The sequence below is a fragment of the Myotis davidii genome, unplaced genomic scaffold (genome assembly GCF_000327345.1).
Source record: "Myotis davidii unplaced genomic scaffold, ASM32734v1 scaffold93, whole genome shotgun sequence".
NCBI classification, from domain to species: Eukaryota; Metazoa; Chordata; class Mammalia; order Chiroptera; family Vespertilionidae; genus Myotis; species Myotis davidii.
Genome location: NW_006292095.1, coordinates 11586448 through 11602310, shown reverse-complemented (window position 1 = coordinate 11602310; position 15863 = coordinate 11586448). Strand labels below are relative to the sequence as shown.

Below are 15863 nucleotides of genomic sequence, written 5' to 3'. Positions count from 1 at the left end.
GAAGCCCGATGCACAAAATTTGTGCAAGAGCCTTGGCCCTGGCCCCTGCCTGCCGCCGCCACGGCTGGGGACCTCTGCCACCTCTGCTGTGGCCCCTGCCTGCTGCAGCTTTGTCCAGAAGGAAGGATGTCCGGAAGGACATTCAGTCTAATTAGCATATTATGCTTTTATTATTATAAAAAAATCATAAATATATAATGGCAGCTCAGTTAATACTTATTGATACAGATAATACTCTACTGCAAGTAGATTTTAGAAATTATAAAAGCCAGGAATCCTTTGTAGACATGGAAATTGTGGTTGCTTATATTTATCATCCACATTTTTAAAATAACCAAGTAAATTGTTGAGCTATTGGTATATATAGTGTCACAGAATTTGAATTGACTAGCTAAAACCGTCAGTGAAAGTCCGGCCATGCTCCCAAAGCACTGTAACTAATCATCAGCCAAAAGAGGAAGAGGGATGTATTGGCTGCCTCAGTGCCATATGTTGGAACTGACTGCCTGGAGTCACCACGGGCCACTTCAGGCCAGTGAATCACACAGGGTGAGCATGAACGCTGCTGTGCTTGTCTGCTCATCCACTCAGTCCCGATTGGGCTATAAAACTCACAGATGCCAGACTGTGCATACCAGGGGTCTCACAGTTGGGATCACTACTGATGAGGACAGTTTCCAGGTTTACCAATGCCTGACAAAGTATAAATAAAAACTAGTCACTGTGATTTTCATATTCTCTTACTCTCTTCTTCCATGCCCTTCAGAATGAGAATATCCTGACTCCCTCAGGCCCCCTGCAAAAACCAAGCATGTTTTTCTTCTGCTTCCCACCCACGTTAAATTAGGGCCCTTTTTACATTGTATTTATCATTTAAAACATTTGAAAGCTGGATTCTGAATCCATATTAAATGGGCTGTTTCTCCTGGAAACATTCTAAGAGTTCAGTTCCTTTCCTAGGCCTGCCAGTACTTAGTATCGTCACCATTTCACTTTTCAGGACTTTGCTCTTATCTGTTGTATAGAATTGACCTGTAGCTTATTTATAGCATTTGTCAGCCTTAACTTTCAGTTTCTATTTTTGCCTCAGTGGTGTAGATATTTAAAAAACTTAATAATTGTGTTTTTAGTGTACGTAGGTAGTAATATACTCCTTTTTATTTATCACTCTTTCAGTCAGACTTTTGTCAGCAAATTTTAAAAACCTGTAACTGGTTTCCTCAAGCATAAACTATAAATTCAAAGAAAGTTTAATAATATACACCATATATGCAATACACTTTATACACATACACATAATTTTCCTTGGACTAACTAATTTTGGAAGCCTGTTAAAATTAGTCTACCAAATTGTATTATTCTTTCCGTACCCATGAGAGTAAAGTAAAATTAATATCAGAAACACAATTTAATTTGTAACTTTACTGTGAAGAAGCTTGAAATTATCCCATGCTTTTGGGTTAACTAAACAAAATAACTAAGATGTATCCTTCTAATAAGGGAGATAAATGATTAGGTTTGGTTTTGTTTTAAGTGATTTTGACGTAGTACTATAGATGGTGCCTATTTTTATCTTTGTGTTAAGATTAGCTTTATAATGATGATATCATTCAAAATCCCAAAAATATCACAAAACATCCTATTCTCAGTAATTCTCCCCTGATTATGCTTTTTTTATTTTTTTTGGTCTTTATATTGTCAAAGTAAATATGGAATCTTTTATTAGAAATCTATACAAATCTAACTTGTATTTTCTAATAAGTTTCCTTCTCTTTGTATTCTCAAATTACCTTTCTTAAAATGAATAAGTATTTGTATTATGTTAAAAAAACAACAAAAAACTTTAATGATACCTCAGGGGAAAAAAAGTGCCTTTTCTTTTTGAAATAGGTACCTTTAAGAGAGCCAAAATTGTCTTAATAGGAAAAAACATGCCCTAAATCCCATCTTGGGATTTTTGTCTTCCCTTTCACCGTCTCTTCCCATTCTCATGAAATTCAGTTCAGATAACTCAATATTTTGAAGTTGAGCAATAGCGTGAGCTAGAAATTTATTCTCAACAGATGTTCTTCTGAGTTAATTATCAAAAGTAATCAAGTTAGCCTGGCTGGTGTGGCTCAGCAGTTGAGCGTCAACCCAGAAAACAAGAGATTACCAGTTCAATTCCCCATCAGGGCACATGGCCAGGTTGCGGGCTCAGGCCCCAGTGGGGCATGTGCAGGAAGCAGTCATTTGATGATGTTTCTCTCTCATCATTGTTTCTCTCTCTCTCTATCCCTCTTCCTTCCTCTCTCTCTAGAAATCAATAAAAACAGGTATATTTTTTAAAGTAATCAAGTTATTCCAGGAAATGTATCCATAAAGAACACCAATGTGCCAATTGCACAAAGATTATAGAATATTGGTGTTGAAAAGGGTTTCAGAAGTACTTTAGTGGTAACCAAACTAGCATCCTTAAATGTGTATATAAGAATAAAGTTAATTTTTATTATTCTCAAAAGCCTAATCATTGCATCAGTATCACCTTTGAATAATCCATTGTCTTAAGCTTGTTTTATAAGGACTTTCTAAAGAAGCTGAAATCTTTGGTATTATTTGAGAGAACCTACTCTCCTGAAACTTTCTCCTACATTGTTTTTCATAGCCCTGCCTCTTTTTAGTTCTGCTGTTATTATTGTCCCTTTTGTCTTCCACTCTCCTTTTCCAAAATATTCTTGTTCTTAAGGCTTTATCCCCCTTGTGATTATCTTTCTGTTTCCTTTTCCTAATGAGCTCATTTATCAAGTAGCTATAGCTTTCAACTCAGTATTCCAATTTGTCATTTCCCTGGAGTTCCTACCTCCAGTGCCAAGCACTTAGTAGGTGTTCAATAAATATTTGGTTGATGGGTGAGTGGGTAATTGAATGAATAACTGATGCCTTCTTATCTGTGCTTCAACCTTTTGTGTCTGACCATTTACAGAACATCATGGCTTTGATATTTTACCTCAAAAACTGTATACCCCAAGTGAACCTTACTGTTCTTATAGTTTCACTAGAGGCCTGATGCACGAAATTCGTGCAAGGAGCTCGGCCCTTGCAGCCGTGGCAGCTTGCCTCAGCCCTCACAGCCGCAGCTTTGTCCTGAAGGTCATCTGGAAGGACTCCCAGAAGATTGTTGTGCTGTCTGGTCTAATTAGCATATTCCACTTTTATTATTATAGACTAGAGGCCTGTTGCATGAAGAGATTCATGCAATAGGCCTTTCCTTCCCTTGGCTGCTGGCACCAGTTTTCCTCCGGCACCTGGGACCCAGGCCTTCGCTCTGGCTGGGCTCTGGCCAGAGGGCTCACAGCTCTGCTGATCCTGGGGCCGTAAGGCCTCGCGGCTCTGCTGATTCCGGGGCCATGAGGCCTCACTGCTCAGCCGGCTTTGGAGCCTACATATACAAATTAACCGCCATCTTTGTTGGTGGTTAATTTGCATATCGCCCTGATTAGCCAATGGGAAGCGTAGCAAAGGTATGGTCAATTACCCTTTTTGTCTTTTATTAGATAGGATTCCTACTTAAACTTTTCCTACAAAGGACTTTTCTTCTTTCCTTCCTCTGTAGTTAATTTGTCTTTATAAAAGCCAATATTTTTTCTCCTTCAAAATATCTCAGATTTAGCTCTTCTTTTTCCTTCTCCAACTGGCACAGTCCACAGTTCAGGATCTCATCATCTCATGCCCAGGTTATTAGTAATGTGTCTGCTGCTAATAACCTCACCCCCCAAGTCATTTTGGACCTGACAGACTAGTTTTTGTAAAATACGGTTTTGTTGTGTTATGTTATGTTCCCAAAGGCTAAGAAGCTTTGAGATGACTATTTTAATAAATAAACCAGATTATACTAGTAATGGGTCAGAAGAGAAATGTTTGTTTTTTAAGATAGGCCTGAATATGTTAGAAGCCTGAATAAAAATGTTAAATTTTCCCGTGAAGAATTAGGATTACAGGACAAAATAATAATTGTGGAACTGATATCCTGGAGGAGGCAAGGAAGGATGTAGTCCAAAATACAGGGGAGGCGGGTAGGGTAAATACTCCTTTTATAGAATAAACTTCTTCATAGAGATCTAGAGGGAATGAAATGTGAAATAAAGGAAATGTCTATGATGGAGCTTTACCAGGTAATCTTTTTTAACTCTTTACATCCTTTTCTTTTCTTCAGCATGTGGACATAGCAGCATTATTGATAAAATACAACACATGTGTAAATGCAACAGATAAGTGGGCTTTTACTCCTCTTCATGAAGCAGCCCAAAAAGGAAGGACCCAGTTATGTGCCCTCCTCCTAGCACATGGAGCAGATCCAACTATGAAGAACCAAGAAGGTCAGACACCTTTAGATTTGGCAACAGTAAGTCCTCATTTCAAAATCCTCACACTTGCTTTTTATACTTTCAGAGATGATATTACATTGCAGGGCCTAGCTGGGCCTTTAGTATTAAAATGCATTTTTCACTTAGGATAAGAACAGACTTCCTTCCTTCTGAAATTTTTTTAATTTGCTTTTTAAATATACTTTAAAACTCTGTTAAGAAAAACTAAGTAGTGTATGCTAATGTAATTCTTTTTTCCATGTTTAACTTGGAGGGAAAAGATAAATCATAGAAAAATACGTAGAGTGTATTTCAAAGAACTATACTCACAAAAATATCTTATCCCTTCTACATTAGGTGTATTACTCTAGAGCAGTGGTTCTCAACCTTCTGGCCCTTTAAATACAGTTCCTCATGTTGTTACCCAACCATAAAATTATTTTCATTGCTACTTCATAACTGTAATGTTGCTACTGTTATGAATCGTAATGTAAATATCTGATATGCAGGATGGTATTAGGCAACTCCTGTGAAAGGATCGTTTGACCGCCAAAGGGCTCACGACCCACAGGTTGAGAACCGCTGCTCTAGAGCAACTGTTGTTCATGATAATTTACCTGAGGCTTTGGGATAGTTAGAAAAAATTTACTTCTGGGCAGTCTATTACTCTTCTGAAGATGGAAAAATAAACTGATATACTGTAGAAATATTTTCAAAACTAAGAATTTAGTTTTTGTGGTTAAATATTATTTAACTACAAAGTTAAAACACGCATTATCTTCCTGAACTTTCTGAAAATCAGGGAGTTAATAATGGTCACAATAACTAACCATATTTTTAAGCCAGAAATACATTTCCAAGACACATTCTGTTTCATGTATCTTTTGCTAAGTAACAAATGATTTCCAAAACACTTAGTAGCTTAACCAAAATTGAGTGAGTGGCTTCATACAGTGATTCTGTGGGTTGACTGGGTTCAGCGATGTAGTTCTGCTGTCTATGCACTTCCCTTACTTGGACCTCAGCTGAAGCTGCAGTGTCCAGGATGGCCTTTCATCCTAAGGGCCTCTCTGCATGGTATGCATCACTCAGAAGTCTACCCCAAACTTCTTTACAGCATGGAGGATAGCTTCTAAGGAAGGAAAAGTAGAAGCTGTCCTTTGAAATCCTGGCTCAAAAGCCTCAGACCATCACTTCCTCTGCATTCTATTGGTCACAGCAACTGATGGGCAAGCCAGATTCTAGAGAAGGGAAACAGACATGCATACAGAGGAGGGATGGGTGTCGGGCTGTCTTTGGAAGCTGTCTCGCACATCCTCTGACACCTGTTATGGCTAACAAACTATGAAGTTCATGAATAGCTAGCCAAATTAAAATACTGTTCCTCTAAAAGTTCATCAGATTTTAATTGTGCATTAAATCATGTGCACTAAATAGCTGAACAAAAACTATTGTAGTTGCTTAAGTATAAACAAAATACAGTAAATAAATATGGAAACTACTTACTTCTAAAGCAAAGATTAAAAATTAACACTCTGAAATGTGCTTTTTAAAATGAAAGATGAAATATTTTTAACTCTTCACATCTTTATTAACTTGCATATCCTTTAAATACACGTGTAATCTGAACAATTATGTGTATACTTTTCACTTAATGTTAAAAGTGTTTTCAGGAGTCAACATAGTTCACATTCGTAGATTTTTTTCTCATAGTTAACTCTTTTTTTCTAGTCTGGCCAGGACACTTACTCTACTCTCAGCATATTTCAAGTATAGGTATAATAGTGTTCTTAACTATAGCCTTCAAACTGTACATTCAGTGCTCAGAAAATGAAATACTTTTTTAATTAATAGTTTCTCCAGTTCTACCTACTGAAACTACTATAGTCTCCATAGCTGTGGATAAGGGAAGGGAAGAGGAAGAAATGACTAGAAACAAACAGGAGAAAAGAATTCACAAAGCACTTGGTCTTTAGTGAAAAGCTTACCACTTTAAAATGTGGTATTTTTGTGTTTTTTTGTATCACTTTTAGGCTGACGATATCAGAGCTTTGCTGATAGATGCCATGCCCCCAGAGGCCTTACCTACCTGTTTTAAACCTCAGGCTACCGTAGTGAGTGCCTCTCTCATCTCACCAGCATCCACCCCTTCCTGCCTGTCCGCTGCCAGCAGCATAGATAACCTCACTGTCCCTTTAGCGGAATTGGCAGTAGGAGGGGCGTCCAACACGGGGGATGGTGCAGCGGGCACAGAAAGGAAGGAAGGAGAAGGTGAGTATGCCCTGGGAGTACTGATTTGGTTCTTCTCTTTTGTTTGTTTTAATTAACAGATTCCCTTTTTTTCTATTGGTAATCATTGAACGCCTCACTTACAGATATCTTAACTCTCTGTAGGTTTTCATATATACAGCAGCTTATGAGAATTATGTCTTCATAGAATAAATGTCTTGGCATCTACATTGTTCTTACTTGTGTATATCTCAGTACATCAATTTCCAACCATTGGAAATTGGGTCTTATTACTAAAATATATCAGGAAAAACAGATTATTTAAGGAATGAAAACTAAAATGGTAGCTGAATAAATTTGGAATTTTATATCTACAGTTGAATATTACACTAAAAGCATTATGTTATGCACTATAATATTAAAATTAATATAAATACTACTGATTTGATAAAGATAACTGCTTTTACTTCTCAACCAAATTCAGAAAAAACTTGAAGTATCTGAATGAAACTTAGGATTATTTTATGCTATATAAAGTCATCTGCACACCCACAGGTGTCAGAGAGCCATGGCTTTAAAAAATACTGGAACTTACTTTGGATTGATAAACTTTTTTCTGAAACTTTATGTCTGTTTTAGTTGCAGGTCTTGACATGAATATCAGCCAATTTCTAAAAAGCCTTGGTCTTGAACACCTTCGAGACATCTTTGAAACAGAACAGGTAAGCTCTCTTGAGTCATTTAATATTAAGAGTTATTTTTCACTTTTTTTTTCTTCTTCTAAACTGCTATTTTTATACCCACAACAAATTTCTAAAGAAGCCAGGAGAAATCCAGTATTTTATATCTCTCCCCCAAATAGTCTAACAGATGATGGGAGTCTTTCATTGTTATTTGTCATATCTATATAAGCAGTCTGGTTTAATATGTTTGATTACATGTCAAAACTTAGGCTATGAAACTGCCTCAAAAGAATTTTTTAAAAATCATTATTTTCTTTCCAAAAATTGTTGGCACTTATTCATCTCATTATTGATGGGTTATTTTGAGGAATGAAATGAGGTAATTATTTTATGATTGGAGCTAGATAATGGGCAAATACGGTAATTTGCTGACCTGGTTTCTGCTTCCAGATATGTACTATACGTATTAATTCAGAAAAGCTTAAGCATTGTATGAATTAAAGCTACCACATAGATATTAAATCCTGTTTTTACATCAATCCTTATTTGAACTGAAGTTTAGAATATTTAGAACGAAAACAGTGGGATGTCAATAATGAAAACCTTGTGCATGGTTCCAAATTATATTAAAATCCCATCTAGCCAAACATATAAAGGTTCCTACTATATAATGAACTATTTGTCTCAAAGATGTATATTTCAGAACTGTTGCTTTTTAAAGGCTGCTAAAAACTTCCTTTGGGTGATTGGAAGTGAATTGCCCATTTTGTGCAGTGGAGCAATTATTTCTTAAATGGCCATTTAGGAGCAATATAGCAAATTATTTCCAAAGACTGAGTGATGAATGCTTGTTGTACTGAGAAGATCAGACTCATTATATAATATTTCATTCTAACAATAAAAATCAGAAGAGCTCCAGGCCTAATTTATCAGTCTTTTAAATATTATATACAAGTGTAAAGGTAGAGAAGCTATGGATAGATAAAAAGTATCTCATTTGAGTTCAAAAAGGGGTATCTGTAAAAAGATTTCTCAGTTTTCCAAGGAAAGAAAAACTCTAATCTTGTGAAGTAGTATTTGGATGGTCACAGAACCAGTTTCTTCTGAGCTGGAAAATTGCATGTTCAGCCCTCAAGAAATGTGGTCAGCCATGATTTCACCCTGTACATTCAGAGCACTGCCACTCAATGGCGGTGGAGTCAGTCACACTTACTCTTAGTCAACCAAAGAATTAGATAATTTTGAATCATCTGCATTTATAAGAATGAATAACCAAAAATTAACAATAACTATTTTGTACAAATATAGAATGTATGTTAGGCTTCAGGAATTGTTAAATCTGAGAATTTATAAGAGAACTTAAAATCCATCAACTCTCATCTTCAAATTGGAATTCTTTACATAGCTTCTATATAAAATGGTCTATAAGGAAACTACATATTTATGATATAAATTTCACTACTTTGTAAGGCAGTCTTTTTTTTGTGCTTGAATATTTCTTAGCTCTGGGAATTCCTCCTTACTTTTATATAAGTCCTCACTACCTAATACACTTACTCCTTTTTGCCACATTCTGTTTCATTGTGCTAAACACCTCTCCATTTCCCCACCATTCACATTGTCTACCTGCTGGATACTAGTATCTGGTATTTCCCCATTTTCAGGCCTACTGTTTGTTCCCTCTTGTATCTTGAAGCAAGCAAAAGGTGCTGGTTTTTAAAAATGAAAAGGAAATACAGCAATGATGATCTTTTATTTCTTTAGCATTGTTTGTCCCATTTTAATTCTCCATTTACTAAATGCAATTAAGGAGTATTTAAAGTGAGCAGAAAGCTGATAAAATTATCAAGAAAACTTTAAGAAAATTTTAAGTTCATGCTTATAATAGAAACAGAATTTTCTTAATTTGAATAGATACATAGATAGCAATGAAGACAAATGGAAGAATTTTCATCATCTGAGGAACTATTAAAGATTAATCAATTAATTTTGTTTCACTTTTCAGATTACCCTAGATGTATTGGCTGATATGGGTCATGAAGAGTTGAAAGAAATAGGTATCAATGCATATGGACACCGCCATAAACTAATCAAAGGAGTAGAAAGACTCTTAGGTGGACAACAAGGTAAGCTATTCAGAAAAAATACATTTCAGATATTTATGGTACAAGAGAAACGTCAGGGCTGGCATCTGCACTCAGGTGGTCTGACCCCAGAGCTCATGTGCTCAACTGCCTTCCCCATCCCACTTACTGGCTTTGCTCTCCTCTAATTGCTCTAGCTGGGATTGAGTCAGTTTTCCCTCTCTCACACACTTTATATCTTAAATGTCTCCGGAATCTACACTTCTGTCCTTTTCCACTGCTGTCACCTAATCCAAGTCACCATCATTTCTCTTCTGGAATATCACAACCGCCTTCCAGCTTATCTTCGGCCTTCGCCTTCTCCTCCCTTCCGTACCTTCCCTGCAGTGTTACCAGAAGACTCGTTTCAACATGATTGGGATCATATCATTTCATTGCTAATAATCCTTCAACAGACTCCCGTTACTTTTAGGCTAAAGTCAGATATTCACAACATGGCTTTTCATAATCTGACCTCCTCTCTTACCTCACCTTGAACCTTTCTCCCTCCCTTACACCTGTCAGCTCTGTCTTTTGCCATCACACTTTGCTGTTGCAAGCCTCCTATCTTTGATCTTTGTATGCCTCCGTATTTATCATTTCTCTATTTGTTAGAAGTGCTTTCACTGTAGGAAAGCAAGGGGAGAGGAAAGAAGTAACTGGAATTAGTCAATTAGTCTGCAGAGCTAATACAGTTGCAGGAATGACATGAAACTAAATGTTAGTGGTTTTGATCTTGAGTCTTTTTATTTATCTGTACTAAAGGAACAAGGATAATGAAATTAACAATAATAATGTATTTTAAACTTATTATGAGTGACCATTTCAAGCCATCTCACAGAGTTCTTAGAAAAGGATACTTCTTATATTTTAGACCTGAATACATTATAATTACAGTGTGTTTCTCTTTTGTATCAAACATAACTTCATGAATGTTTATGATCAAATTTAGTTAGACAGGTAATTGTTGAACCCTGTTGTGTGTACAAGGAACTCCTTAAGAACAGATAAAATTGATCCCCAAACATATCTCCATTATTTCACATGTCTTTGGATTTACTTGATTTATATAATTGTACATAATTAGGTTCAAATTACAAATAGTTTAGACTTCTTCCAAAATATCAATTACTTTTGACAAAGTTTTCCCTAAAATAGAAACTGCATAATGTGGACTCCTGTTTACTGTGTTACCTTTTCTTTCCTACAGGCACCAACCCTTATTTGACTTTTCACTGTGTTAACCAGGGAACTATTTTGCTGGATCTTGCTCCAGAGGATAAGGAGTATCAGTCAGTAGAAGAAGAGGTAATGTACATCAGAATTTTTAGTTATCTTTTCCTGAAACCTATTTTTCCAGGAGATTAGGTAAGCTTGTCTCACTTTGACTTGCTTACATTCTGTCTCCCTTGGCCATTGTGGTGGAATATTGCCAAAATTAGAATAGGACTGTGGACTAGAACTCTGCCACATGGCTTCTCATCGTGAGCCTAGGGTTTCCATTGGATGGTTCAGATCTGTCAGTATTCTGTAGACTTTCTTGAAACCCATGTAAGTAAGGACCCTATTAGGACTATTTTTTTATATTGCTGAAATGCTACGTAAAAATGATGTGGAGTAAGGATCTTGCCTCCTACATAGCAAATATATTTTCATCTTGATTTTTATGTAGTGTTACAGGACATGATTATAAAATAATATGCCTAATTTTCACATATGCTTAGACAAGTATGCCTCATGACTGGAGTCACCTTTCATTTCTTCAGTCACAATGCTTTTAAAAGCACCATAGTAAGGCAGTTTGTCAGAACCTGCTGGTAGAAGGGTGCCATAGAGATCCCTCTCTACCAATGGCTTCTGCCTCGCTCTGACACAGAATAAGCAAGGTGCCTAATGGCATTATTTTGCATGGAAAGGCATGCCTACATTTTTGTTTTTTTCTTCTTTTTAAATAGTGCTCCTATTATTCCCATTCTGGAAACTCAGGATAGGTACCTTAGGCTAGTATTTCAGCTCATCCTGAGCCAGTTTTTCAGGAAAGCATCATGTTTCCTAATGTCTTATTGCCTAATCTCCTAGTAGTTAATAAATTCTGATAATAATGTCAAAATGTGGTAAATAACTTCAGAAATGGAGTGGTAAGTTAGAGAATTAACTCTTTGAGTCAATTCTATGAGAAATTTAGGTCTTCAAAACATTTTACTTTTCTATAATAATTCTTTTTAATTTGGAAAGTGGAAGAAGGATGAGTAGTGTTGAGAAGAAAGTTATTCCACTTAGTTACATATGATTTTCAACTTTCCCTGGTCTGTAGAATATGGAATATTTCACCTAGGAAACAAAAATTATTGACTTATTTAAAAATTCTTTGTTTATTTTTAGCATTTGTCCAGTGAGATATTAATAGAATATGAGGAGTTTTAGTTTGACTTAGTCACAATGTTGCTTCCATTCTCAATAACATAAAATAGTCATGTAGGTGACTTAATGTGATGTTTTATGTTTCCCCATTGTGTTTACTGAAAAATCTTTCAAAGCTTTTATTAAAAAAGGAAAAGAAAATGCAGCTGTTTAATATTTATGTTTATGATTATTTTCTCACCAAAAATACCTACTAAACTTATTGATCAATTTATAGTGGACTCATATTTATTTAGAAGTGCTAAATTTTAGACTCATCAGTGAAGCAATATAATAGAATTGAAATGTTAACAATGGAAAGAGTATCTTTAGAATATACACTGGCATATTTTCAAAAGTTATTTTATTTTATTCTGTAGATGCAAAGTACGATTCGAGAACACAGAGATGGTGGTAATGCCGGCGGCATCTTCAACAGATACAATGTCATTCGAGTAAGTTTTTAAAATTTCAGGAGGAAAATTGGATTGCAGGGCTTTCTGAAAAGCAATTATAAATAATGATTAAAATTGGTTTTTAAAGTCATGTTTTCAAATCAAGGATGATCATTCACCCGTTGCCCTGCAGTCATGTGTCACCCTCCTCGCTACGATACAGTCTTAACCCTCATGATCGTACTTCACGTTGAGACACCCAGGAAACATCAAAGCTACACACACAGGCCAAGTCAGCTGGTATTGGTGATGCAGATAGAGTGATGAGATTCCCTGCTCATCCATCAATTCAGACCATAGCTAACAGTCATTTTTATCACCATTTCAAAGTAGCAATAAAGGCCTGGATTTTTCCATCTAATTGAGTCAGTGATTATATCAGAATGCATATATCTCCTCATCTCAGTGCCTTAATTAATAATATGGAATAGATGACTGCTATATGCTTTTTTCCAAAGGGATATCATGAAGATGAATATAGCCTACTGAGAATCAATTTAATCCTTTGGGTTATTAGACCTGTGGAAGTTATACCAGTGCTCATCAGAATTGCCCAGGGAGCTTTTTGCAATATACAGATTGACAGGCCCCTGTATCCTAAAATTCAATAAGTCTGGGGAGGAGCCTAGAAATAACCTCTTCCCTCCTCCTCCTCTTTTATTTTAATTTTTAAAAAATATATCTTTATTTTTGAAAATATTACAGATATCCCCCTTTCCCTCTTCTTTCATGTTTCCTTTCTTTTTTCCTCCTCTTCCTCCTGCTTTCTTTTCTTCTTTTCTCCTTCTTCTTCCACCTTTCTTTCCTCCACTTCTTCCTCCTCTTCCTCAGGTAGCTCTGAGGTATAGCCAGGTCTAGTGCAGAATACAAGCAAAAACCATTCCTAAAAATTATGTCACTAAATAGACCCAGAGTCATAGAGGCATGAACAGACTGTTGAACCTCAGAGGGAAGGCAGAGGAGGGTGGGTGGGGAGAGATCAACCAATGAATTTGTATGCATAACCCGTGGACACAGACAATGGGGCACTAAGGGCCTACGGGGGAAGGGTATGGCAGGAGCAAGTTTAAGAGGTTAATGGGGGGGGGGGGAAGAAGGACCAATATAATACTTACAACAATAAAGATTTTTTTTTTAAAGTACGTCACTAAAAACCAGAGTATCAACTGAATTACACTAATCTGGCATCTTTATTATCTTATATAATAAAGAGCTAATGTGCTAATTAGACCAAATAGCAGAACCACCGTCTGGAAGACCTTCCGGACGAAGCCGGGGTTGTGAGGGCCGAGGCCCTTGCACAAATTTTGTGCATCGGGCCTCAAGTTTTTTAATAATGTTTTAAGCAAACAAAACAAAAATTGGACCTTCCTCTAACATACTTTTAATTTAAATCATAAACTGCTGATTAACGTACATTACACTCAATGGCTTCTTTCTTCCTCATCCTTAAAGATTCAAAAAGTTGTCAACAAGAAGTTGAGGGAACGATTCTGTCACAGACAAAAGGAAGTGTCTGAAGAGAATCACAACCATCACAATGAGCGCATGTTATTTCATGGTGAGTATCATGCCAGTAATTACAGACATCCCTCAGGCTTTCACACATTCCAGCAGAATGAAAAGCTTGTGTTACTGACTATATTCATCTTATGTTAAAAATGGTTTGGTTTTTTCCCAAATAATTACAATCAATTCCAGTTTTCTAATGCATTACATTCTTATACGGGCTTTTTAATGTGAACACAAATTATCTGAAATTGTTTCAGAACTTATATTACAAGTTGAGCCATGTAGAAAATGAAATTTTTTTATTATAGTTTAGCATAATTGTTTTAGTTTATCAGATTATCTGTGTTTGCTTAAAGATTGGGTATAAAATAATCTGTATTTTCAAAGCCACATTATACTTTGCTACCTAAAAATCTGATGCCATTTGCAAAATAATAGCTTGGTGAGCACTTGGGGTCCTGATAAGATTCTAGTACAGTGGTTCTCTACCTTCCTAATGCCGTGACCCTTTAATACAGTTCCTCATGGTGTGGTGACCCCCAATTTCATTGTTACAAATTGAACATAATTAAAGCATAGTGATTAATCACAAAACAATATGTAATTATATATTGTTTTCCGATGGTCTTAGGCGACCCACAGGTTGAGAACCGCTGTTCTAGTACATTATAAATTATGTATAATAGATACCTTACAAAATAAACTTTTTAGTTATGTAATATTAATTGCTTAGTATTAATCTGCCAAGTTTAAATAGTATGTAACTAATTGATACTCTCGAAAAGTATCCAAAAACTAATTTTACTATCTTTATATTTTTAGGTTCTCCTTTCATTAATGCCATTATTCATAAAGGGTTTGATGAGCGACATGCATACATAGGAGGAATGTTTGGTGCTGGGATTTATTTTGCTGAAAACTCCTCTAAAAGCAACCAGTATGTTTATGGGATTGGAGGAGGAACAGGTTGCCCCACGCACAAAGATCGGTCATGTTATATATGCCACAGGTGAGCATCTTGGCTTTCATGGAATGGTTGCTGTCCTCAGGTCATGAACAGTTTCTCAGGCTATGCAGAAGCCACAGTTATCCTCAGTCTTAGTCCTAATGAATCACACAGGTTGGAAATTGGGTAGGAATAGTTGATAAGCCAACCCTAAGAGGAGCAATGATAACAGGGCTGATATTAGTGGTGATAAAACCAAATATATGTCAACCGATCATAGATTACAATGAACCTCCCTCTATCTTGGCTTCTTCCCTGGGCTTCACATTTCTTGCTTCAGAATCAACAAGAAAAGGGTCAGAATTATTTCTTTAGAACAAAGAACCGTTAGCTCTGACTAGAGAGTCATGTTGAATTAAGACACACGACTTCTGTAAACAAGTAGAATCTTCAATGTGCTTCTGATATTGCTAGTAATGTCTTAAGGCAGGATATATAATAGGCCTTAAAAAATCCAACTTCAGAATATTAACTGGAACTATTGAACAAATGAATATTAGTTTTTTAAATAGGACTTTAAAGCTCAGAAATTGGAGAGAATAATAGTATACTGTTTCCCTCTAAAGTCAGTGAAAAAAAATTTCCTTCTCTATTCCCTTCCCTCCCCCTTTCCTTGCCAATAGACAAAATACAAGGAGTTGTACTTTACAGAGATTGCAGTGTATTACATTTCTCTTTAAATTTATTTATCAAATATATTTATTTTTGCAAAGTTGGGTTAATAAGAAATCTTATAATTCAGTTAAAACCTCAAAGAAGACCCAAATAACCTTGAGATCCATTATAATTGTTGACCTTAAAATGTACCACTCTCAGTTACATTGAAACAAATTGCAGCGGTCAGCAGTTCTAAGATGGATGCCATATACGGAGAGAAATTTAATTAAGTCTACTGTGATTGGTAACATGCAAAAGTTTCTCTTTGTTGCTTCAAATCTAACTCTTCTGGAACCAAAATAAACAATAAAAGTGAACCTAGATGAAGATGAACAGTCATTCATTAAAATTAGAACCATGGTATTTGTCTTAGCCAGGATTCCCTAGAAACAGCCTGAAGCCAAAGTTGATTCACCAGCACTTTCTTGGGAGTGCAGTCCCAGGGAAGCAGGAAT

General features: G+C 36.0%; 1 protein-coding gene across 1 annotated transcript in view; it reads left to right on the top strand.

Moving 5' to 3' along the window:
• The window catches only part of TNKS (tankyrase, TRF1-interacting ankyrin-related ADP-ribose polymerase), a 161722-nt gene that overhangs the window by 138214 nt on the left and 7645 nt on the right, over positions 1 to 15863 (top strand). The window contains exons 19-26 of the mRNA XM_006765657.2: positions 4193 to 4381; positions 6377 to 6614; positions 7212 to 7294; positions 9261 to 9381; positions 10589 to 10686; positions 12159 to 12233; positions 13689 to 13794; positions 14568 to 14754. Of these exons, the coding sequence (XP_006765720.1) occupies positions 4193 to 4381; positions 6377 to 6614; positions 7212 to 7294; positions 9261 to 9381; positions 10589 to 10686; positions 12159 to 12233; positions 13689 to 13794; positions 14568 to 14754 (1097 nt within the window). The remainder of the gene's footprint in view (positions 1 to 4192; positions 4382 to 6376; positions 6615 to 7211; positions 7295 to 9260; positions 9382 to 10588; positions 10687 to 12158; positions 12234 to 13688; positions 13795 to 14567; positions 14755 to 15863) is intronic.